Source organism: Canis lupus, chromosome 4 (genome assembly GCF_003254725.2).
Source record: "Canis lupus dingo isolate Sandy chromosome 4, ASM325472v2, whole genome shotgun sequence".
NCBI lineage: Eukaryota > Metazoa > Chordata > Mammalia > Carnivora > Canidae > Canis > Canis lupus.
This window is the reverse complement of record NC_064246.1, coordinates 30,070,062-30,096,304: the sequence shown is the minus strand read 5'-3', so window position 1 is coordinate 30,096,304 and position 26,243 is coordinate 30,070,062. Positions and strand designations below refer to the sequence as shown.

At 52.8% G+C, this 26,243-nt stretch overlaps 1 protein-coding gene across 2 annotated transcripts in view; it reads right to left on the bottom strand.

The window, feature by feature from the left end:
- The window catches only part of SH2D4B (SH2 domain containing 4B), an 83,885-nt gene that overhangs the window by 16,706 nt on the left and 40,936 nt on the right, over nt 1-26,243 (bottom strand). The window contains exons 5-6 of one of the 2 annotated variants that reach the window (XM_025435046.3): nt 12,344-12,560; nt 10,012-10,136 (exon numbers count right to left, since the gene is read on the bottom strand). In XM_025435046.3, coding sequence (XP_025290831.1) covers nt 10,012-10,136; nt 12,344-12,560 — 342 coding nt within the window. Of the gene's footprint in view, nt 1-10,011; nt 10,140-12,343; nt 12,561-26,243 lie in introns of both variants that reach the window. The other variant, XM_049109086.1, reaches the window with a different exon arrangement.

Here is a 26,243-nt window from a genome sequence, read left to right as displayed (position 1 = left end):
GAAAGGCCTGCTGCTGAGACCTTAAGTTCCCTGGATCAAGCAAAGCCTGAAGCCGACCCTACCTTTGGATTTTTCAGTCACATGAACAGATAAATTTCCTTTTTTGACTCTATCAGGATTTTTTTTTCCTGTTACTTGCAAAGGAACGTAAGTTCCGTGAGGACAGGGAAGCTGTCTGTCGGATTCACCAGCGCCTGCCCTCTACTTAGCACAGCATCTAACACAACAGGAGCTTAATACTAACGATCAATAGATTGGTTACAGAAATGCCTTATACAGGGAGCCTGTGTCCTCAGGCCCCCGCCCGGGTGATTCGACAATTCCCAGCACCGCTTCACTCCATCCACTGCACGAGGACTTGCAGACTGTCGGAGACGTGAAGGTCACCCTTCAGGGATTCTGGGGGAGGGTAACGCCAGCCTAAGAAGGAGCAGACACTTGCCCCCGCCAAGAGCAGGGCATGGCGGCTGCAACCCCCAGCCCCACGGCCCTGAGATGCCGAAGAGCCATCTCTTCCTCCTGCAGGAGATGTTCTGGCCTGGGGAGGCACTGGCTTCCCTGAGTCCCGCGTGCCCCGGGCCATTACTCAACACTGTCCCTCGCCCGTGAGACGGTGACAAGGCCGCTTGGCCTCAGAGCTGGGAGCCTGGACTCCAGAGCCTGCCCACCAGGGCTTGAACCCCACAGGCCCCACTTACCAACAGTGAGCCTCGGGCCGGTGGCCTCGACTCTCTGCTGCACCTCAGCTTTCTCATCTGTGAAATGGGACCAATGCTAGCAGGAAGCACACGGTGCTGCCACAGGGCTAAACAAGTTAGTGCATGTGAGCAAGCGTCTGGCGGGCTATGAACCTTCCTGTGTACCCACCTAAGTGCCAGTATTACCACCTCTTCCAGAGAGCTGTGCCAGGAGTCAATAAGGTGTTTACTTGGCATAGCCAGCACCAAGTAAAAGTTTAATAAATCATCTGTTAAGTCATAAAAGCCAGCCTGACTCCCCAGGGGAGGCCAACCAACCATGCCCCATGGAGAGCACCCAGTGTACACCTGAGGACCAGTACAAGCCTAAGTGCCCCCTTTCCAGGGATGCCCCGATCTGAGCAGAGCTCCTGTGCACCTTGAGACGGCCACAGGCCCATACAGGGTATAGGGCTTGGAAGCAGAGCGGAGACCCCGGCGTCGGCCTCTCTTGTCCCTCAGCCACATACCCTCAATCTGCGTCCAGCCCTGCACCTGACAACCTCCTCGTACTGCAGAGAAGCCCAAAATACTCGGACCCCCTCTTGCAGAGAAGCAGGGGAGGAGGGGAGAAAATCCTAAAGACCTAGTCTCCCCCAAAAAGACTACTCCACTGAATAGGACATGGTTCCACAAAATGGACTAGAGTTTATTTTTCCCCTACAACCCAGAAAGGAAGAAGGGGGTGGTGATAACTTCGTGATATGGTGAGAAACGGAGAAAAGTAAAGGAACTCCACTTGCTGTGTACACCGAAGCTTACAACCTGAGTGCGCAAATGTGGGTAAGGCCCCACTGCCTGCCGGGGGCGGGGTACTCGTGCACGTCTCAGGAGGAGCCGTACGCTGGCTGCATATGCCAGCCGCATCGCCTCCCCTCCGGGAAGCGGTTCTAAGCTGTCCCATGGGGAGGAGACACCCCTGCGGGCTGGTGACAGGCAGGGTGACTCTCAACACCCAAAAGCAGCAGCATCGTTTGCAATGTAACGTGTAAGCAAATGCTCCGGCGTGTAAACCTATAAAGAACTTAATTACTGAACAGAAGGCAATTTGAGTCTGATAAACTTTTAATAATGACACATAAATATTAATGAGCCTTCATTTCCAAAAAAAGGCTTCTCCACGACTGTAAAGACTAGACTTTATTCTCTAGCAGGTGTCAGAGCCACCGCCTTGGTTTCTCGGATAAGCAGAGACAAGACGCTCAAGGTGGGAGGGGAGAGGGGGAGAGTCAGGCCGCCCGGCCTCATCGCCATCAGACTGGACTGTCCACGCTGCCACGGTTTTGACCGAGGCCTGTCTGGCTTCTGCTGACACAGCCCAGCAACGGGTGCTCGTGCCTCCTGCAGGTAGCTTGTTCCTCAACGGGACAACTAACAGCTCAAGAGCTCATCAGACTGTGCCACTGTCAGCACCACGTGCTCCGTGTCCCGACCTCGAGGCCTCTCCCAGGTTGAGGGACATTAGTGGTGTGAAGACAGCTGCTGCACCCCCGACGCCAAGTCTTCCTTCTCAAGCCCATGCCTGCCCTTCAGGAAAATGTGAGCCCAGTGTCACTGGCATGAGCTGGGGCACTGGGTGCCAGGCCTGGGATGAGCTCGGGACTGGGGAACAGGTGGGAAACTAGAATCCGGAGCCTGGAGCAAAGAGTACCCCCCAAATAGCTTGCTTTTGTTGAAGAAGGGTCTAACTCATGATAGGAACCTCCCAGAGTTAGGAAGACAGCAGCATCTTCTGTAACCACCAGCGATATGACGGGACTGTCAGAAGAATATGAAATCAATTACACCAACAGGCACCATGGTCTGGGGTCACTCTGCTTTTTTTTTTTTTTTTTTTAAATTCCAAATAGAAAAGAAAAATTCTGTTCTCTCAAATCCAACTAGATGGCCAAGCCCTGTCCCTCCCCACATGTTTTAGTTACCCCCACCTGTGCATCAGAAAACAAAAAACTCAGCAAAACAACCAAAATAAAAGTGTTAAGTGGACAAGGCACAAAAGGCTGGAGTCCAAAGCACGGAACTGCAGACCGCCGCAAGGAAAGAGTTAAGGTCTTGAAAACACCACGACGACCTGTGCTTTCCTCAAGCAAAAAAAAAATAATGCTGCTGCTCTTTGTAATCCTTTTTTTTTTTTTTTTTGAGACTTTATACCCAGTGCACAATTTTTTTTAAGACAGAGGGAAAAGATTCCTTTATTTCTTAGTTGGAACAGCTTAAGCAAGAACTTAAGAGGAAAGTAGGTCAACTGACCTACTTTTTCCCTCTTTTAGAAATTTTTGCATTTGGGATCCGGGTTGGTGGGAAATTTCCACTCCACATTCTGCTCGGGAGAGGAAAATCAGCCATCTGACTTGACATGATGGATCTGCGACATGCCAACCATCCTTCCAAATGACCCATGTGTTACTCTCACAGCTTTCAAAACACATTTCAAGATGGGGATCATAGTCATAATGTAAAAAAAAAAAAAAAAAAATTCAATTTGTGCTTTTTTGGGGGGGAGGCTACATAAGTATCATCTTTATGCAGTCATTTGATGTCACATTTTTCATTGCTTCCAAGTGACAACGGTGGCACAGCCTCAGGGTGGGAGGCCACCACGGACAGATTCAAATCCTAACAGGCATCTCCAAAGGCTACTGTGTTTATTTACTCCCTATAACAAATGGAAGCCGGGAATGTTCTAAAACACTTAATAAATATTATACACTTAATCCTCATAACATCACTACAAGGTGGGTACTATTACTTTCTCCACCTCCCACGTCTCTTCAGCAACTCCTTGCTTAACATGGATTCAGCGCCTGGGTCCTCGTTGCCCGGGTCCCCCACTCTGGCTGCCACCTCTCGACGAGCTCCAAGGCCTCACCTTTCCCCATCCTCCCACTGACCGTGGACACCACGCCTGGGGCCTCAGCTGGCTCCCTCTCTCCATCTCGGCCCCAGAAATGCAACCTTCTGGGCTAATCCCAAAGGCCAAACAGGATATCCCCAGACTCTCCCTCCAGCGGGGCCGGGAGACTGACTAGCGGCAGCTCCACTGCACAAGATCACAGAATGAGCAGGGGTGAGATTCAGAATAAAGAACTCGGGCTGAGTCTGAAAGAGGCTTGACTGACCATGCAGTAGGGGACAGTGAATCCAGAGGGAAGACCTTGGGCCCCAATCTCCCTCCCTGGGTGGCGGTATATTCAAGGAACCGCCCAAATAGAGGCGGCAAGACCAGGATCCAGAAGGCCTGCCTCTTGTTCCCGCATCTTGCTCCTGGGCGAGCTGGGTGCTAGGGGTCGGGGTCTCGAGCTCTCTGGGCCTGAGCATGGTCACCTGCAGAAAGCAAACCATGCCCGGGTCATCAGCATGGTCACCTGCAGAAAGCAAACTGTGCCCGGGTCAAGAGCCGTTGAGAGTCCCGTGAGCTGGTGGGCACCAGGCCACCCTGCCCGTGGGCACGGCCGCGCAAACACGCGAGGTGGCGCAGCAGCATCTGCAGGGAGGCCCCGACGGCCGCGCCCGCCGCCAGCCCCAGGCCTGCCCACCCAGGGCGCTGCCTCCCCGCGGACAGCCCGCCTGGTGACTGCCGTCCACCTGCCGCTCCTGGAGGGGCCATCGGCGGGGTCTCTGCCGCCCGCCCTCTCCGCTCCTAGACCAAAACCGCCACTAGCAGTAGAGAAGTGCGCAAGGGGAAGAAGGCCACGGCCATGGAGAACACCCTTCATCCTCAGCCCCGGACCCCAGGCACCCACTAGTGGCGTGCCCCACGGTCCCCAGGGCACCTGATCCCCCGAGAAAGCCCAGGGAGGCGCAGCAGGAGCAGAGCCCGTGGTCCTGGAGGGACGCAGCAGGCGTGCGCTCGAGTCACGCTGCATCCCAGGGACAGAGAGCCTAGTGGTCCCCGTTCCCCCCCCGGGGTGTGCTGCGACCCCAAGTGAACACCCCTTCACTGCGGTGTTCTCTTGCAAGGAAGCGCGTTTCTTTGCACATGCTCGCCCGGGCCCCAGCTCTGTCCTCGTTCACATTCCTCCTTTCTCAAGACAGAACTCCAGAGACTGAGGAGCAGCGGCTCTGTCCTCCCATCTATCCCACACCGGGGCGTCCCTTTTCCAAGACACACATCCCCCGGTGTGGTCCCTAAAAATGACCACAGTGACCTCTGTTTCCCCGCCCTCCCTCCACACATTTAGATGTGCTGCGATCAAGAGCAAGCGAATGAGCACGGGGTGTCATGCCGTATGTTGGCAAACTGAACTCCAATAAAAAAAATACCAAAAAAAAGAGCAAGGTGAATAAGGGGTCTGGAGGCGTGGGCCATTCCAGAAGCCCGCAGCTCTAGGACCTTCCACGTTCCTGGCCTCTCAATATGCTCGGCAGCCACAGTGTGGAAAGGTAGCACGCAGCGCCCCTTGCACTTGGGAGCTCAGGCTTTGTGTGTGAGGCCACCCCTGACCGCGGGGCTCCCTACAGGCCGCATGGTCTATGTGGGGGGTCCCTCCTCCCCGATGGAGCCCCCACTTTGTGCTTTGCCTGGAAAGGCATGACCAGAACACTCCACCTGAACGCCGGGCTCAAGACCCACACCCAGGGCCCGAGCAGGGTTTACCAACACCAACCACGTCAGCCATGGCCGAGCACCGTCCCCCAAGCCTGAGGGCAAGCTGCGAGACAGCCAGGGGGTTGTCGCCAAGACAATAACCACGGGTCACACTGTGACCACTCTCCGAGGAGAGAAAACCGGAGGAGAAACAGGTCTCCCTGAGTCAGTGCTCAGACAGAGGATGTTCTTAATAATTTTAGATCCATGCTGAAGTCCAAAAATAGATTTTTCTCCCCCAAAGCCAAGATCACATGCACCAGGTTTCCTCAGGAGTATTTTTGGAGAACTAGAAGTCTCTCTTACAACCCCTGGAACATTTAACAATGAACAAAGGAGGAAGGAGGGATAACTTTACCGTTTTCTCTTTTTAACAGAGGAGACGACTGCGAGGGCCTTGGTCCCAGCGGGAAGCCCGTTCTCCTGCCCCTCTCCCTGCCTCCCCGCACCCCTGTGCTCTGGTCCCCAGCGTGGGCGGAGCCTCGGGGGGACAGACATCAGCGCCCACCCTGCCATGGCTCATCACGGGGGACAAAACACATCTGTTGGCTTGATCTTCACGAGTCCTGCAAAGTCAGGGTTAAAATCCCAATTTCAGAGATGGGGATTGAAAGGACACACCCAAGGTCACAGAGCTGCTAGGTTCTAGAGTGGGCCCGTGTCTTCAGACGCCTTGTCTGCACTGCTCTTTGGAGTGTCGACACACCCCACTGTGTTTGAGGGAAGGAATTAGGAGTCAGAGTGGTTGCTTTTAACCTGCACCCAAAATCCAGCTGAACTGGGGTGCCCGGGGGGCTCAGTCGGTTGAATGTCCAGCTCTTGATTTCAGCTCAGGCCATGATCTTGGGGTCGTGGGATCATCCATTCTCCACTTAGAGTCTGTTTGAGATTCTCTCCCTCCCACACCCTCCTCTCCTCCATGCTCTCATGCTTATGCTCTCTCTCTCTCTCTCTCTCTCTCAAATAAATATTTTTTTGAATATTTAAAACCCAGCTGAGTTAACTAGGATCATTCTACCCAGGAAAAAACGGATTTATAGTGGGGTTGTAACAGATTACATTATCAGCTCAAACTCTCCTCCGCTCCCTGTCTTCACACCCTTGGACACACAGCGTGGCTGGTCCTTACAGGAGAGAAGCAGGATACACTTTCCCACCCCAAACTCTGTGACATATTGTGGCCAATGTCATGAGGTGAAAGCAATGGGGTCCTGCTTCAAAGAGGAGGTTCACAAGCCGAGAAGGCCACTTGCCCTCTGGCCCCTGGGAGGAGCGTGGTAGATTCAGGGAGCAGAGTTGCCCCTGCTAAGACATCCGGCTGAGACCAGTTGAGAGCAGAGCCCCCAGCCAACCCCCTAGGAGGCAAAGACCCCCTAACAGTAAAAAGGGTGCAGGCTGCCCGTGGGCAGGATGGGCAGCAGACCCATCCCAGGAAGGACTGGTGGGGTGCCGGGTGGGGGGGGCCTCAAGGATGCAGTCAAGGAATGCCTCCCCTGGGGAAGAAGTTGGAGCACATCAGGAGCTCCAGACTTTGGGATTTTGGGGATGAGCAAAGTTACTCTCAAGAATTTGGAAACCAGGAGTCCTGGATGGCTCAGCAGCTGAGCATCTGCCTTTGGTCACCATCCTGGGTCCTGGGATCGAGTCTCAAATCGGGCTCCCCATGGGGAGCTGCTTCTCCCTCTGCCTGTGTCTCTGCCTCTCTCTCTGGGTCTCTCAGGAATAAGTAAATAAAATCTTTATTAAAAAAAAAAAGACAACTGAAGATATCTTTATAAAAATAAAAATAAAATAAAAAATCACATTTTTTTTTCCATCCAGGTAGAAGGGAAAAGTAGAGATGGAGTTGAGGAGCTCTGCGATGCCTCTCCTGCGGGCCGCCACACGCGCTGCAGGCCCCCCGGGCCCCTGGCCCCAGCCTCCCCCGCAGAACAGCGGAGCTGCACTAAGAGGCTGCCCTCGAGCTTCCAGAATTCCAATGGACCGAGGAAAAGGAAAGCAGCAATTCAGAGGCCGCTCTCTCGGGGCTGCAGGGACACATACCTGGGACAGAGGCGAGAAACAGGGACCCCCCCGGGACTGTCTGGGGATGTGTGGCTCAGCCACCCGGTGAATGGTGACTCTCTTCTTTCTGGGCCCTAAAGAGCCTCTCCATCCTGTAGGATATGTGGAGGCCTGAAGGAAGGGGGTTGCAAGCGGACAGCTCCAGCTTAACCTCACTCGTCAGGCCCTGAGGAGACCCACACACTGACCAGGGACCAGGGCAGAGAAGCAATGGCTGCCCTTTGGGACTGGGAAGACTGGGATCTCATCTGATACTTCATTCCCACCTTCATTCATTCTTCCTGCAGACACTTAACTATGGTAAGCACTCGGGGCAAAAATGAACAAGGTCCTTAGTTTCGCAGGCTTACACACAGGTAGAGCAGAAGACAGCAAATAATAAGGTGAATATCGATTGGGTGAGCACTCTTAAAGAGGGACGTATAGTGGGTGAGAGCCACTGTTAAAGGCTGCTTTAGATAAGGATTCAGGAAAGAACTCTTCCAGAAGGGGATATTTGAGATGAGAAATAAGAATGCAGCATCCATGCAAAAAGCTAGGAGAACAGCAATGCCAAGCAGCTCAGAAATAAGTACAAAGGGCCTGGGGTAGAAAAGAAAATGGCTTGTTTGAGACAGAGAAAAAAAAAAAAAAAGCCAGAGCTGTGGAAGCAAGGTGGACAAGGGGAAAATTGTGCTAGGAGGCTGGAGCAGGAAGCCTGGAGTTTGAGATTCCTTGCAAATATAAACAGAAGGAAGCAGTGCATATTAAGCAGGAAAGTAACAGGATCTGATTTATCTTTAAAATATATTCTTAGGATGCTGTGCGAAGAATAAATTGTAGAGGGGCCCGAGTGAAACAGGCAGACCGGTGAAGACACCCTTGCACAACCAGGTGGTGTCTCTGTGACCTCCATGACCTTGGGCAGTCCCTGAACAATGCTACATCTCAGCCACCCCAGCTGTAGGGTGGCTACTACCTACACTTCATGGTTCACAAGCTTTTTGGGCTCCTGAAGCTGTGGATGGAGGTGCACACGGCCTTGCTCACCCCTGCACGCCAGTTGCCTTCTCTGGAGCCGGAGCCACGCCCACAGCTTGCCCATGAAGGCCTCCCCATGAGCCCTGAAGAGTGTGTGGTCATTAGTGCCCATCACAACACTGAGGTCAGCTCTCCATCTGGAGGGAACTGGAAACACCTGGAAGCTGCCCAGGAAGCAAGTGGGGAGTTGACGTTGAAAGGGGAGACAAGACCAAGGCCAGGGTGCAGGCTGGCCAAGCTCCCAGGAGGCCAGAAGAAGAGATACAAAGGCACTCAGGGGTCTGATGGATACAAACTGTGGCAGAGAGATCAATTCTACCCCAGGGAGTCCACAGGCAAACCTGGGCTCAGCGCTGATAAGGGAGGGACGACTCAGGGAGGAAGGCCGCAGGCAGCTGACCCAGAGAAGCCTGACAGTGTGGCCAGGCTGCTGGGGGACACGAGCCCCTGGGGAGCAGAGAGGAGATGTCTCAGGCAAGTGTCTCCTGGATAAGCCAGCACCCAGGGGACCAGCCCACTGTCTGGGGACACACGAGCAAGCTCAGCTCAGATCACCTGAGCCTGGCCCATTCCCGAAGAACTGCCTGGTTGATTCAAAAACTTACGAATAAACAATACATGCTTATTTGTTTTCAGCTCCTGAGTTTTGGGGTGATTTGTTACATAGCAATAGCTAACCGATCCAGACGAGTCTGGTGGCCGGTAGCGACTCCCGTTTCCCCGTAGCAAGTCTCTGCTGAAATCGCAATCCTGTTTCCCTGTTTGAGGCCGCTGCAGGTTCAGATCACTGGACTGGGGTCAGGAGCTTGAGGTATGTTCTTGAACTTGACCTCACAAGTCTATTGGTGATGTTAGGAAAACCTCCTCCCCGATCTGGACCTGTGTCCTTGTCTGTGAAACAGAGAGTTAGATAGTTCCAGGGAGCCTTCCAGCTCTCATGCTCTATGCTTGGGTGGCTCTGACCTCTTCATTCAGCCATTCGGTCCTCTGATCAACAAGTGTTTGTTCGGAGCCTGCTGTGTGCCGGCCCACGGTCAGGATCAGGGATGCGGGCTCAGACGACAAGACGTGGGCCCTGCCCAGCAGGAGCTCATGGTACACGGAGAGCTCACTGTCTTGTGAGTATAGAGAAGACCTCTGAGGAGCCCCTGACGGCCAAGGAGGCTGTGAGTGAAAGCAGTGGGCAAGAGCGTGGTCCTCCCTCCCCAGCAGAGAGCGGGGAACGCACATTTGGGATCCCCGGCGCCTCCAGTCCCCTGGACTCCTACTCAGAGATGTTTGCCTGGGTCCCTAAGGCCTTGATGAAGGCCACTCAGTAGTTCAGCTCATGCCCTGGAGGAATCAAAACCTGTGCCTTGAACTCAGCACATTTAACGAGCAAACAGAGGACAGCCATGGGACCTCTCTCCACCCAGGCGACCCCGGAGAGCCAAACCCTAGAGCTGGGAGACTGGCTGGTCTATGTGGGGGTGGCGCGGAAATACCAAGGTCCAAAGTCCTCGACTCCCCCTGATGCCAGCACCCCTTCAGGACCTCCTCCCGACCTCAGAGAGAGGCAGACGTGGAAACTGTCTGCTCCAGGGGCCCGGTAAGCCATCCTACCATGGAACCAGGGGGCGATGGATTTGGTGTTCCTCTCAAAGCCAGCTCGGCGAGGCAGCTGCTCCTCCTTAAACCAGCGGACAATGACTTCCCTGGACACGGGTCTCAGTGGGCGCTCCCAAGTCCTGCTGAGAAGGGAGAGGAAGTGTGGAGACTCAGGAAAGGGAGGGGAGGGCAGAGGACAGAGGAGGAGAGGGGAGGGAAGGCCACTATGAGGATGAGTAATGCCCACACTCGTGCCTGTGGCAAGAATGGAGTCCAGGTGCATGAAGCCACTTTGCAGATGATAATACACCAAATATTCTTATTTTTCCCAAAAGAGCATTGTTATCACTTGCTTTGAAAAAAGTCACACAGGTGGGCATGGAGAAGAGGACGGGAGGGATGTCTGAGGGAAAGAAAAGGCATTTTTCCCCTCTAGAACTGCAGGGCACAAGCATCAGCATCCACGAAGGAAGAGCCTCACGTACCCAGAGTAGCAGAGCCACCTGGAGAGGCCACTCCCCAGCCTCCCTCCCGGGGGGCCCGTGTGTAGAATGAATGTCCCCAAGGTTATTCACTAAGGGCACCCTTGGTAATAACCAAAGATTTCAAACAACTTAATGTTAAAACATTAACAGAGTTTCTGATAAATCATTTCTAGCTCATCTGTGGAGTAGAATACGATGCAGCTATAAAAAAGGAAAACTGGACCAGGGTGCCTGGCGGGCTCAGTCAGTGGAGCACAGGATGCTTGGTCTGGGAATGCTGAGTTCAAGCACTGCATCGGGTGTAGAGATTACTTAAAAAATAAAATCTTTTGGGACGCCTGGGTGGCTCTGTGCTTGAGAGTCTACCTTTGGCTCAGGTCATGGTCCTGGAGACCTGGGATTGAGTCCCACATTGGGCTCCCTACATGGAGCTTGCTTCTCCCTCTGGCTGTGTCTCTGCCTCTCTCTCTCTCTCTCTCTATGTCTATCATGAATAAATTAAAAAAAAATCTTTAAAAAAAATCTTTAAAAATAATAAGATAAAAAAGAAAACTAAATAAAAATAAATGAATAGCTAAAAACTGATATGAAAAGACCTCTAAAATATAGTTCAATGGAAATAAAAGCCAAGACACAGAGCCATGTGTATAGTGAGCAACCTTTGCTGCAAAAATACATAAATAAAAAGCCAGGGATATGACTTTTCACGTCACCAACTCCTCAAAGGAACTGGACGGGCGCACGCACACTGAGGACGGTGCCCCCCTGTGGGGCAAGGAAGAGCCAAGGAGATGGAGGCAGGAATGCGAGGCAGTTGTTTCCCATACGTCTTTTTAAATTTCCTGGTTTGTTAATCATATAAATGAAAAGGAAGGAAGGGAGGGAGGGAGGAAACGCAGGTACGGCCAGCCCTCCCTAGACCGCGGGGGGAGGGCGAAGGGGCCTACGAATGATCCTCAGTCCCAATTAGGGCAAAACTCAGAAGGGACTGGCCTCTTCTGCAGGTTCACGGTGGTTCGGGAGGCCGCGGGCACCCACCGCCCAGCCTCACGGGGCCGCAGTCGCCCGGCAGTGCCAGACATGCAAGGGACCAGCCGGGCGCCGGCGGATGGTGGGGGGGCTCCAGGCGGCCTCACGGGCAGTCGCCTCGGTGCCCTGGCCAAGCCGCCCGGGAGACGCCGGTGCGTAAGGCCCTGCACCAGCCACGCTCATCTGCCAACCTGCTAGCAGATCGGGGAATGCATCAGCGCCGGCTGCGCTCGGGACAAGGAGCCAGCCCTGCTTCCCAAGCGGCTGGGCCACTTTTAACCCTCTTGAGGTCTTACAGTACAAGTTCTTAGGGACGCCCGGGGGCTCAGTGGTTGAGCGTCCGCCTTTGGCCCAGGGCACGATCCCTGGGTCCCAGAATCGAGTCCCACATTGGGCTCCCTGCAGGGAGCCTGCTTCTCCCTCTGCCTGTGTCTCTGCCTCTCTCTCTGTGTGTCTCATGAATAAACACATAAAATCTTTTAAAAATTAAAAAAAAAAAACGAGTTCTCAGCCTGGAGTCTGTGATCTATAAGAGCTTGGAATTACATGCAAATATTTTGGGGCATTTTCATGTGCACATCTTGGAGGGTACACAGCGTTCTTTAAGTGTTCAAAGGAACCCTGGACCCTGGATTTCCAGACTCCCAGAACTCCGGGGCTAATCAACATCTGGGACCAGACTCCTCACCACCCGCTCCGGCCCCGTTATGCAGACTTGAACACTGAGGCCCACGGGGGGGGGGGGGGGATGACCAGCTCCCAATGTCACAGCAGCTGGAGCAGAGCTGGATGGAGCCCCCGGCCGCACTGCACCTGCAGAGCCCCAGACCCACCTGACAGGTATGGCGAGCGGGGGCGGCGGCCCCGGGCCTGGGAGGTGGTGGTAGAGTCTGGCCTCCTGCTCGTGGCTCTGGCCGAGCTCTTGGAACATGGAGCTGAGGCCGGCGACCGTGCCCTTCTGGATGGCGCGCAGCGAGTGGCGCCGGTACTCGTCCCTGGCTCGCTGAGCTCCGCGGCTCCTCTCCTCGTCCGCGGCCTTGGACCTGCGCACTGGAAAGGGGTGCAGGGCGCGCTCACCCAGACTGGAAGCCCAGGCCGGGCGCCCAGCAGGTCGGGACTGGGCCCGCAGCCCCCGCACTCACCCGGAAGCCCACGATTTGGCTGGATCCACCCCCACGGGCCGGATGGAGGGCCATTCCTCCAGGTGGAGGCAGTCCCGACAGTGTGGGCTCATCTCCCCGTTCCAGGAGGAGCACGCAACCTTCGGATGGAAATGTGCACCCCTGTATGTATGTCCTCCTGGGAGTACCCTGCATGGAGCGGCTTCTCAAACCACGTGCCCGCCCGCCAGCCTCAGTGGCACCTGGTGAGGGGATCGGCCTCTCCAGACTCCACTGCCATCCCCCTCACTGGGTGGAGGCTCTGTCCCTGCCAAGCCCTCGTTCCATGCTTCCCCTGCGATATCTCATTACAGACGCTTCCCCCAACCACCGAGGGCGGAGGGCCCGTCACTGTTTCTACATCAGAAACCCGGCCTCCAGAAGGGGACATAACTTGCCCCAAAATAAACAGCCAACGAGGGGCAGAGCCAGGGTGAGAACCCGAGCGAGGCTGGCTCTAGAACCCAAGCGGCTCCCACCACCCCCTGCAACCTGCCTCTCCACCTCTCAAGCCTCCTTCATTTGAAAACCAGGTGTGCCTGACACCAGAGCCCCTGCTCCTTCCTGCAAAAAGCCAAAAGGGCATTTAAGACCGGCCAGTCCGACCTCCTCATGTGGCTCATGTGGAATCTGAGGCCCAAGGAAGGACGGTAACTTGCCCAGCTGGGTCGGTGGCCGGGCCGAGCCAGCAGCCATCCTTCCTGCCATCACCGGGCACGCTGTTGGAAAACAGTGGTGTCCTGGGCCCCGCGCCCTTTTTCTGGGCTGCGGTGACCTTGACAGCTGATGCCTGAGTGTGTTGGAGAGAGAGGATCCTTTGGCAGCTCCTCACTCCCAGATCACAAACTCCAGATGCCCCTCTCTCCGGCCTTCCAGATTTTTCCATCCCGCCCAAGGCAGGGCCCTGTCTCAGCCAAGTGGCCTCGGAAAGACATCTGTGTGGTTGCTGCTTCTGAAACTCAAAAGGGCGTCCTAGAACTGGGGAAACACCAAGAGAAGGAACGCAGCCTGCTGGAGGCCAGGTCTGGAATCAAAAGCAGTTCTTTCGTAGTCTGATTGCGTCCTGTGCAGGCCCCTATCTGCTCCTAACATCAGATTCTTTTTGTAGAGAACTCTCGGAGCCGGGCGTGTTCTAATTGCGCACGACTGCTGATTGCGTGCGGCGCCCAGGCGGGTCGCCTTCCCCTCTGGGAGCAAACTCTTACCCACGGTCTAGTCCTCCTGCACCTCCGTTCCACTCGTGCGTAACAAACACCTACCACCTACCCACACGGGAGGACTGTGCTCTGTCGGTGTCTGGAGGGTACAAGGTAAACAGCCTGGTCCTGAAAGAAAGCACTTCTCCCTCTCACGTTGTCAAAGCCCTTTTCTTGAAACATGATAGAACATCTCCCCAGCTCTGAGGCAGGCAGTGTGAAGTCATAAAGCTCAGAAAGGTTTATGGAATGGAGGTCACGTGCAGATGATCCAGTAGGCTGAGCAACACCCCCCTGCACCCCATCCCAGGGCCGGTGGGGGCCATCGTCTGCTCTGGTCATTGCTATATCCCTTCGTACGTATGTGTCAGTCACCAGGCGGTACCCGTTCTTGGATGACCAGGCCCGATTATAGGTATTTAAGCCTGAGCTGGGTGCAGATGTGACAAAGACCTTCCCTTCAAGGTGCTCCGAGGCTACCTGGGAAAAGAAGACAAATGTCTCTAACACCATGGAATCTGGGACAGATAAAGTATTGTTAGGGTTTAGGGCGTCGCAGCTCTCGTCTTTGGTGAGGGAGCCAACAGCCATCACAGGAGAGGAAGCATCTGGAAAGGTCAGTAGGAGTTCTCCAGAGACAGAAGCCATCCCAGGGAGGAACCTAGGTATCCGGGGCCCAGCTGGTTCATCGGCACGTTGTGGATCTGAGAACAGGGCAAGGCCTGCCTCGCGTCGCCATGGGAGAGGCAGACGAGGCCGGGATCCCCCCTGGGCCACCAGCCAGCACACTAAACACAGAAGCTGGGGCCCCACGACAGCCAGCGACCCCTGAGAGCTTACTGAAGGACAGCGACCGCCCCCCCGCTTTGTGACAGGTTGCAGAAAGAAGTCATAGGCAAACTGGGAAGACGGGCTTTGGGGGCTCGACCAGGTGAAGCCCCGAGCCTCCCGACCCACAGACACTCAACCCAGCCTCCTGAAGGCCAGCCCGGATCCGGCCATGCTCGTCCTCGGGAGCCTCGCACACAGGGTGAAGGGCCCCCCCCCCATCCCCCACGCCCCAGCCCTCAGGAAGCGTCCTGACCGCTCTACTGCCGTCCCCGCTCTCCTTACAGGGTTTGTTTCCGAGGCATAGTCGGTACATGACATTGTGTGAGTTTAAGGTATTGAGCGTGTTCATTTGACACATTTATGTATCGTAACGACGGCCCCAGAGCCTTAGCCAACACCTCCGGCACGTCCCTGGGGCCAGAACGGTTAGATCAAGGCTCCGAGCACCTCGACGTGTCTGCCGGGCCCTGCAGTCGGTCAGCACGACTGCCGTCGCTCCGGAGCCCCTGCTTCCCAGCGGGTCCGTGCACCTCGGCCAGCGTGTCCCCCCCCCCCCGCCACCCCCCCAGCCAGTGCCTGGACCCCGCCATCCGGGCAGGGTGTCACGCCGCATTGGCCTTCCTCTGGCTCATAAGCTCACGCGGCACATCGCCCGCCAGGTCGGCGCAGGTGGCAAGGTCTCTTTCCTTCCCGCGGCCTAACAATATTTCACCATGTGCGCGTGCTGGCGTGTGTGTGCGCGCACGTGTGCTCTCCAGCCACTCGTCCGCTGACAGCGGGCTGGTTTCCGTACCTCGGCCGCTGTGAACCCACGAGTGCGGGCCTCTCCGAGCTCTCCTGCCCCTCGGGGATACCTAGAAGGTGGGTGCCCGACCCTAGGGGGGTCTAAGCTTTGAGGACGTGCCATCCTGCTTCCCCCGCGGTGCCTGCCGGGTCCCTTTCCCGCCTGGGCCTGCGTCGCCCCATCCAGCTTCCCCGGGCAAGTCCCTCTGAGTCCCCTCTGGGCCTCAGGCTCCAGCTCTGTCAAGCCGGGAATGACACAGATGCCCGCCTCACGGAGCTGTCACGGAGCGTAAATGAAACGCCAGAACACTATAAACTATGAAGCGTGCTGCACGTGCGGGGTCCGAGGCCATCAGGCCTGCGACTTCGGTCCTTTCTTCTGAGCTCCCGATGCCTGAGTCTGGAGCCGGGCCGCCTGGATTCAGATCCCGGCTCCACGTCCCCGCTGCGTGACACCGGACATGTCACTTCATCACCCTGGGCCTGCGTCTCCTCCTAAGAGAAATGTAGAGAACAGCAGCCCCTACAGCGTGGAGTCCCCGTGGGGATCGAGAGCGCCGGCGGTGCGAGGAGCCAAGCCACTGCGCACGGCATCGGGTCCCCGCTGAGGGCTCCCCAACATCGTCCTCTCGGTGAGCCCTGGAGGAGCCGGTGCAGCCCTGGCTCTGGTTGGCGCACACAGGCGCCCCCCACACTGTGCTGCGAGATCCTAAAAGGATTGGATTCACAGAATCAGGAATGGATTCAGACTCCAGCCCGTGAATCTGCCACGGAAAACCTCAGCCAGAATTCGTGGGTTGTTTTCTCTTTTTTTCCTTCTGATCCAGTGAAAACAGCCAAAACTCGTGTAAGAAGCCCCATTAGGAGCAGCCACCTCCTAGCACCCGAGCCAGCAAGTGTCAGATGCTCTGAGTGGACCCCGCACCTGGGCAGGCCCGGCGCCCAATCACCCTCCTCCCACAGCTGCCCTCGGGCCCAGACAACACCCTGCAAGCCCGCACGGCACCCACGACAGGGGCGAGCACAGCCACCCCCACTTCAGGAGTGGGATCCAGAGCCTCCTTCCTCCCGCTGACAGGAGGAGCGCGGAGCCTGCAGGAAGGCACTGCCGGCTGCAGGAGCGAGGCTGACCCAAGACAGCCCTTGGGGGGCCGCCCGCAGTCACACTCCACACCACACCCAGGGGGATGCCTATATATATATATTTTCTTTTTGACTCGTTTAATCAGAAAAAATAGAAAACACGTGTCAGGAAGAGTAGGGAGAAAGTGGAACCCCTGTGCATCGTTGGTGGGCACGGACCACGGAGCAGCTGCTGTGCAAAATGGGAGAGCAGTTCCAGAAAAATCAAACATACCATTGCCATGCAAGCCAGCAAGTCCTCTGCTGGAGATACACCCCCAGAGGGCTGAAAGCGGGGCCACGGCACATTCCTGTACAGCCATATGCACAGAAGCGTGATTCACAATAGCCTAAAGGTGCGAACGACCCACATGTCCATCAAAGGACACCCAGGTAAACCAAGTATGCTAAACACACCCGGTGGGATATTATCCAGCCCTAAAAAAAGAAGGGGATTCTGGGGCACCTGGGTGGTTCTGTCGGTTAAGCATCCATCTGCCTTCGGTTCAGGTCATGATCTCAGGGTCCGAGGGTCAAGTCCCATGTTGGGCTCCCTGCCCAGGGGGCATCTGCTCCCCCCTCTTCCTCTGCTGCTCTCCCCACCCGGGTTCTCACTTGTGTGTTCTCTCTCTCTCTCAAATAAATAAAATCTTTAAAAAAAAAAAAAAAAGGAAGGGGATTCTGATTCCTACTACAACATGGATGAATCTTTTTTTCATTTTTAAAGATTTTATTTATTTATTCATGAGGGACATGAAGAGAGGCAGAGACACAGGCAGAGGGAGAAGCAGGCTCCATGCGGGGAGCCTGATGCGGGACTCAACCCCAGGACCTTGGGATCACATGCTGGGTGGAAGGCAGATGCTCAACTGCTGAGCCACCTCAATGTCCCAATGTGGGTGGATCTTTAAGACATTGTGCTAAGTGAGTAAGCCAGACACAGACACCGTACGATTCCGCTGATACTCCATGCATGGTACTCACAATAAAGACACGAAGTACAATGGTGGCTTCCAGGGGCTGGGGACAGGGTGGAATGGGGGTTTTCTGTTCAATGGGGCAGAGTTTCAGTTTGGAAAGATGAAAAAGTCCTGGAAATGGGGGGCAGTGATGGTAGCACAACACCACCAACGTACTCGATGCCACCAAACCGCAGACTTAAAAACTGGCAAATTGCGGGATCCCTGGGTGGCGCAGCGGTTTGGCGCCTGCCTTTGGCCCAGGGCGCGATCCTGGAGACCCGGGATCGAATCCCACGTCGGGCTCCCGGTGCATGGAGCCTGCTTCTCCCTCTGCCTGTGTCTCTGTGCCTCTCTCTCTCTCTGTGACTATCATAAATAAATAAAAATTAAAAAAAAAAAACTGGCAAATTGGTAAATTTTAAGTTGTGTATCTCACTACAGTTTTTTCTCAGATGGACATTCTGTACCATTCTGGGCTGAGGATTAAGAATCCAGAGGACCTGGGTGGCCCAGGCAGCTGGGTGTCCGACTCTTGACTTCAGCTCAGGTCGTGATCTCAGGGATGTGGGATCAAGCCCTGTGCCGGGCTCTGCACCCAACGGGAAGTCGGCCTGAGATGCCTTCCCTCTCCCTCCCCCTGTTCACGCTCACTCTCTCTCTCTCTCTAATAAATAAATAAATCTTGAAAAAAAAAAGAAGCCAGAGCACAGCGAAATGTCACCGTCCGCTAGACGTCTACCCAATGGCATCCTCGGCCCTCCGTTCTCTCACATGCAGACAAGGAGGACGGTCCCTTCCAGCTCTGATCCCCACCCCAGGGATGTGCCCACACCTGCCTGGTGGGGGGGAGGGCCAACACCCCAGAACTGAGACACCACCCTCCAGCACTGCCCAGCCTCGAACCCTCCTGCTCAGGAAGAAAGCAGGAGTCCCACAGGTTTGGGAGTCCAACCTCTCCCATATCAGACCTGGAAACCTCAGCCTCGGCGGGCTCAGGGGTGTGGAGAGAGCTGGGCGCTTGCTTGGCTTTACCTCCAACTGTCTGTCTGTCTAAACTGGGACAAGTTTTCATGTCTCTGGGCCTTACCTGGCCCTCCACGGAAAAGTAGAGAGAGCACCATCTTTTACCCAAGGGCCACCAAAACTGCCAGACTGGTCTGGGATCAGGGCCTCATCTGTGCTCAAGGCTCCTGCTCAGCTCTCGAACATTGAAGAGAAACAGCAGAGGTTGCTATTCCTCCCGGCTGAATGGGCAAGCAGGTTACATAGTTCCAGAAACACAGCCAGGCCAGTCGCTGCACGAGGCAGGGTTCTTATCACTTGAACACAGTCGGCCAGGGCGTGCACATCTGTTCAGCACCCGTATGCTTCGGAGCCACTTTGCGTCCACTCTGTGCCACACAGGACCAAGGCTGTACATTGCACACCTCCAGGGGGTGCGGTCTCTGCAGGATCAGCATAGATGGGTGGGCATGGAGCAACTTCCTGGCAGATGCAGGGAGTGCAGTGCCCTTTTTTTGAATTTTCACAAGGTCAGCATAACAGCTGGCTGCCAGGTGATGCGAGGAGCAACGAGCGAGGCATAGTCCTGCCCTCGGAGAGCTTGCCGTCGAGCGGGAGAGCCACGCAGCAAACCACGGAGCTGTGGTGGAAAAGGACAGCTAGGCTGATGCCTGGTGGACCCGTGGGACTCAACCAACAGAGCCCGAGGAGGGGGTGTTCTGGGCAGAGCAAGAAGCTCAGCGGCAGAGGCCCAGGAGCGAGAGGGAACCCAGGCATCCCTCCTGGAATACGTCAGCTTGGCCAGAGGGAGGCTCCCATACGCACTGGGCAAGAAGTGAGGATGTAGAAACAGAAAAGGCCTTGTAGGAGACCAATAAATACTGGCCAATTAATTTTAATGCTTTACCAACAGGTGATTGGAAGCCACCGAAGTATTTTTTTAGCAGGAGAATGAGGGTGCTGTTTCCACTCCCCAAAGATTGGGTTGGCTGCCGCGTTGGGAATGAATCCAATTGGAACGAGAACGAAGGCTTGGAAAACAGAAAGGCAGGGAAAGAGCCATGGCGTCAAGTTCACACGGTACCAGGACGATGGGGTGGAAGGCTGTGAACCCAAAGAATGTTAAGGAAGTAGGATCCTCACAACTGGGTACGTTTGGGGATCAACAGTGAGCAAAATGGAGACACCAGACTGGCGGCCAAGCTTCTGCCCTTGACAGCCAGGTGATCAAGCCGGCCAGGGCAGGTGGGGGGAGATTGGGTTTTGGGTGCGTTGAGGTAGAAGTGCCCCCGGGATCCCAGGAGGAAAGGTGCAGTGGACGTGAGGTTCTGGAAGACCGTTAGCCGCTGCTAGTCATGACGTAGCCCTCTAGATGACTTGCCCATGGTTCCTTGGGCCCTTCCCACCTCAGCCCAGACAGAAAAGACTCGGTGCTTCACAGAATTCAGATGATCCAGTGACTTCCACAGAGAAACCAAGTGCTTCAGAGCAGCAGCCATTTGTAGTGTCCCCTCGGGTGAATGATACGTCCCTAAAAACTAGTGGATCATTATGTATTTTATATTGGATTTATATTGGGTGTATTTTATATTTTAAAGATGAAAAAGCACCCAGAATGATTTAAACTGTGTATGTGGGCCCTCGTGTTGGCTTCTGCTCCGTTGTCTGCTCCACGTGACCTTGGACAACTCGAATCTACGCTTCATCTCCTCATCTGTAAAGTGGGGGCCTCGTAGGGCTGCGTGCAAACGAGGTCAACGAGGTGCTGCCCAGAAGGGCCTCGGAAGTAGGAGTTGGTTCAGTATCACACCTTGTTGTTGCCCCTGGGTTGGGGGGTACCAGGTGGAGGTGGGGGTTGTGCAGGGCAGGGGCTGGGGATGGGCTGGGGAGGCTCAGGGGCTCTCATCCCACAAATGGGGAAAATGAAAACCTCGTGAAATGGGGAGTCTCCCTCGCCGGGGAAGGACAGGGGCAGCCCAGGTACCAAGGGATACGTGCGGGAGCAGTGTGCTGGGGCCCGATGACCCCAAAAGGAGCCTGCGGGGAGGGAGGCTCACCCACAGCTACACCCAGGCCAAGGGACGGGGCGCTCCCTCCCTGGGGACTCCGAGGCCTTGAAGGTTGCCGCCACCCATGTCCTGCTAGCAGCTGCCCAGGGCTGCGATCGGTGCCCCCTGGGGCCCTGGGAGCGACCTCACAAGTTCCTTAAGACCAGGGTGAGCCCGGGACAGACCCGCCTCCCAGTGTGAGCCCGGGACCGACTCCCCTCTAGGTGTGAGCCCGGGACCGACTCCCCTCCCAGTGTGAGCCCAGGAGTGACTCTGCTTTGGCACAACAGGAAAGCCCCCAGAGATTCTTGAGCAATTCAAGAGGAGAGGGACCCCGGAGCAGGATAGGAATCGAGCACGTGGGGGCTCCGGCTGGCCTTACTCTGAGTTATAAAGCCAGAAGTACGTGGCTTGGGGCACAGCCAGCTGGGACTGGTTTTGTCCAAAGAGAAACCGCAGCCTTTCCCGGGCCACGGGTGCACAGACCGGGCCCTGCCTTAGTGAGGCCCCCTCCGGCCCACACTCCGCTCTGCCCCCCGCCCCCCACCGTCTCTAGGCCCACGGCGTCCGGCGAGCCCCATTACCCAGCACACGGCAGCGTAGAACCATCCAAGCACAGCCCAGACTCCAGGACACTCTCTCTCTGTGAACGGAGAGAACGGAACCGACACAACCGGACTCCATCCTGGGCCTGAGCACGCATTTTTCTCCCTCAGCTCCAACCAGGCGGCCAAGCATGAGACGAGCAGAGCCCAGGATGAGGGGCCGCAGCAGAGCTCAGGGAGGAAGGGGGTGGTTAATAAGAACACAGTTCCAATATTTGGAAATAGTCTCATTTACCAAGTCATGCTGGCTCTTCTCCAAATCTCCGGGCCACCAGACATGCTCTAACTCCGCACTCCTGCGAGTTCACAGTTGAGAAATAATTAAGTGGATTCATGCCTGGTATATGCAGAGCTGCTCAGAGGCCAGAGCCTGCTCCACTATTTGAACTGAACAACCAACTCTGCAGTCGGGTGATACTAAAGGAAACAATGCCCTTCTTTCCCCTAACTCAGAAAATTTAATTTAGGTGTTTTATCAAAAACTGGCGCTCCCAGTAGATTAATGGCCCACTATAATTTTTCATATTAAATTAACTGAGTGCAGAATGGCTTTGCTGGTTTTAAATGACAGCCTCCAGCATTTAGCTCATCGTCTTTAAGAAAGCATAAGATGAGGAACGAAAACCACGGGGCCTGCATTACGACTTTTTCTCTGTCCTTTTGGAGGCTTTTCCACTGTCCGGTGCCACGCAGAACAGTCAGGAGCAGTCAGGCAGCACCTGGGCCCGTTGATCTCCAGTCTGCATCCCTAACAAAACACCAACCCAGCCCGCCTCATCTTGTCACTACAAAAGGAGGAACACTCCTGAGTGATATTTCGTCCCTCTCACTTTATCTTCCCAACACACCTCGACTCAACACGATTAGCCCCGTTTTACAAATGAAGAGACTGAGCAGCTGGGCAAGAGTTTGCTCATGGTCACACGAGCCAGTGGCAGAGCTAGGGCAGGACTCCCAGTCCAGTGCTCTTCCTCCACACTAGAGTGGCTGCAAGTGACTTCGCTTTGTAATCGTTCACTATTTTTTCAGTATAAACCTTTGTCTTGCCTTTTTTTCCCCCATCTCTTCTTCCATTCTGAATTCAAAGGAATGAATTCTCCTTTAGCTCTTGTCCATCTTACCTGTCTAGCCTCATTTTCATCATTGTTCACCGTGAACCTCAGGCTGCAGCCCACATGGAGACATGTGCCATGTCCTGCACCCACGATGCCCTGGCTTTTGCTCAGTGCTGCTCCTTCTGCTGTGATGCTTTTCCCGCCTTCTTTGCCTCCCCAGTTTTCCCAAACCAAATGCCATTTCCTCCACGGGGCCTCTCCAAATGCTCTATATACACCATGATCACGTGGGATCGGTTCCTGGGATGCCAGAATGGCTCAGCACCACAAATCAGGAATGATGATATGCCACATTAACAAAAAGAAGAAGAAAAATCATATGATCCTCTCAATAGATGGAAATAAAGCATTTGACAAAAATCAGCATCTTTTCATGATAAATGCTCTCAACAAGTCAGGTATAGAAAGAATGTACCTCATAATAGAGCCATATATGACAATCCCATAGCCAACATCACACACAACAGTGTAAGGTTGAAAGCTTTTGCTCTAAGAGCAGGAGCAAGATAAGAAAGTGCACTGTCACCACTTTTATTCACTATGATACTGGAAGTCCTAACCAGAATAATTAAGCAAGAAAAAAAATAGTAAAAGGCATCCAAATCAGAAAGGAAGAAGTAAAATCATCTGTTTGTAGGTGGCATGATCCTACATACAGATAACCCTAAATATTTCACCCCGAAATTGTTAGAATAAATAAATTCAACAAATACAAAATCAACATACAAACATCAGTTGTATTTCTATGCAGTAATGACGAATATCCAAAAACAGAAATTGGTACAACAACCCCATTCACAATAGCATCAGGTTAGGTGACATTTCGTCCCTCTCACTTTATCCTCCCAACACACCTCCACTCAACATGATTACCCCCATTTTACAAATGAAGAGACTGAGCAGCTGAGCAAGGTGAGGGGCATTAGCAAGGGCACTTTTGATGAGCATCGGGTATTGTACGTAAGTGATGAATCACTAAATTCTACACCTGAAACTAATATTACACTGTATGTTAACTAACTGGAATTTAAATAAAAACTTGGAAAGGAAAAAAAAGAATAAAATACAGAAATAGAATAAAATTTATTCTATTAAATTTCTATTATTCTAAATTTATTTATTTATAATTATTATAAATTTATAAATAAATTTATTTATTTATAAAAATATAAAAAATTATAAATTTATAAATAAATTTATAAATCAATAAATTTAACCAAGGAGGAGAAAGACAGGACACTAAAAACTCTAAGACATGGATAAAAATAAAATTAAAGAAGACACAAATAAAGGGAAAGATATCCTGCATTCATAGATTAGAAGGGTTTATCACTTCTCAGCCTTTTGGCAGAGATCCAGTACACAGATTAGAAGAATTCGTATTATTAAAATATACATACTACTCAAAGATTCAATGCAATCTCTATTAAAATTCCAATGGTATTTTTCACAGAAATAAAAAAAATAACAATCCTAAAATTTGTATTGACCCTCAAAAGATTCTGAATAGCTAAAGGAATCTTGAGTAAGAAGAACAAAGTTAGAAGCATCTCACTTCCTGATTTCAAACCATATTACAAAGCTATAATAGCCAAAACTGGATGGTACTGGCATAAAAACAGACACATAGACCAATGGAAAAGAATATAGAGCTCAGAAATATACAGTCAACTAATCTTCAGCAAAGGCGCCAAGAATACACAATGGGGAAAGATAATCTCTCCAATAAATGGTGCTGGGAAAACTAGATAGCCACATGCAAAAGAATGAAATTGGACCCTTATCTCCTAGCAAATACAAAAATCAACTCAAAATGGATTACATACTTAAATTTAAGACCTGAAACTGTAAAACACCTGAAAAAAAAAAAAACACATAGGAAAAAAGCTCCTTGAACGTTGGCCTTGGCGATGTTTTTTTTTGGATATGACACCAAAACCAAAAGTTAACAGGTGGGATTACGTCAAATTAAAAATCTTCTGCACAGCAAAGGAAATCATCAACAAAATGAAAAGGCAACCTGTGGAATAGGAGAAATATTTGTAAACCATATATCCACTACGGGGTTAATGTCCAAAATATACAGGAATCCATACAACTCAATAGCCAGAAACAAATAGCCTAATTTAAAAATGGGCAAAAGACCCATATAGATATTTTTTTCAAAAATATGTACGGATGGCCAATAGGTACGTGAAAAAGGGCTCAACATCATTAATCACCAGGGCAATGCAAATCAAAACCACAACAAGACAACCTCTCAGCCCTGTTAGGATGTCTATAATCAAAAGACAAAAGACACCAAGCATTGGCAAGAATGGGAAGAAACTGGAGCCCTCATATATTGTCTGTAGAGATGTAAAATGGTACAGTTGCTCTGGAAGACAATATGGCAGCTGCTCAACAGTTAAACATGAGTTACCATATGACCTAGAAATTCCACTCCTAGTTATATACCCAAGAGAACTGACAGTTATATGTTCACACAAAAACACACCAGTGCTCACATTACAGGGACTCTTTTGTTGGGGTTCCTCTACCACAGACATCAATCGCTGAACAATAGCTACCTGTCCTGATTGTGTCCAGTACTATTGATGACAGTGTTGAACGGAGCTAGCTCCCGTCCATCACCACGTTTTTTGAGCTTGCTCTTATGTTTTAAGAGGTTCCAGGGGCACATTTCTGCACTGAAATCTAAAGATGTTTTAAAAACTCTAAAAAAAAATCCTATTTACAAAAACTTAGTAAATGCCATTACCTGAGTATTTACTCAGGTGTTTGTACATTTCTGTTAATTTATGAATGATTTTTTTCAGTAAAAAATACACATTCAAGAACCACCAAAGGAAAAAAAAAAAAAGAAAACAATGCTCAGATGAACATTATTCATAATAGCCCAAAAGGGGAAACAACCCAAAGGTCCATTAACTAATGAATGGATAAACAGAAATGGTGGCACATGCCTACATTAGAATTTTATTCAGCCGTAAAAAGGAGTGAAAGCCTGATACACGCTACAATGCGGATGGACCTTGAAAGCATTGCTAAATGGAAGGCTATATAATGTATGATTCTATTTATATGAAATATCCATTATGGGCAAATCCATAGGGACAGGAATTAGATTAATGGCTTGCAGAGGCATGGCGGGAGAAGAAATGATCAATGGGTCTAGAACTTCTCTTTGTGGCAAGGAAATCTCTGGAACTAGTAGTGGTGATGGTTGCAATGTGGTGAGTATCCTATAAGCCACTACGCTGTACATTTTAAAAGGGTGGATTTTATGTCATATTAATTTCATTTCCAATTTTTTTTAAGTCTGGCACATGGTTGAGAAAGGCTGAGGACCAGAGGGTGGGTGAGTAGAAGTCACCCGGCATCTGCACTCCCCGTCCTGCGGCCCTGGCTCCCATCACCTCTCGGCGCCTCCTCCTCTCTCACCCCCCAAGCCCACCTTTACGGGTCTCCCACTGCCCACCTGCGTGAACCATGCCTTCTTATTTTCTCTATGTTTTGATGTTTTGACCTCGGGGGCTTTGCTGAGCCCAGAGAGCCTGGCCCTCCCAGGGTTGGCCGATTGCTAAAGATACTAAAAGACTCACCACCCATTCATGTGCAAGCCAGCCAATCCAAAATATTCCAATCCTTCCCTCTCTCTCTAGCTCTTGCTCTCTGGTGCACACCAGGGCTGGGCTCCAGGCCACTGGAGACACCCCCCCTCCCCTGTGCCCCAGAGCCTGCAGGCATTATTCAAACCAGCCAATCCTAAACCTGCTCACCTTGCCTGGCCTCACCGGTCCCAGGCACACCATGAGAAAGGCTCCTGCCCGCACTGCCTCCAGCTCCCTCTGCCTCCTGACTGCCCTGATGCTTCCCCGTGGAGCCCCGTACGGTGCATGCCCTGCT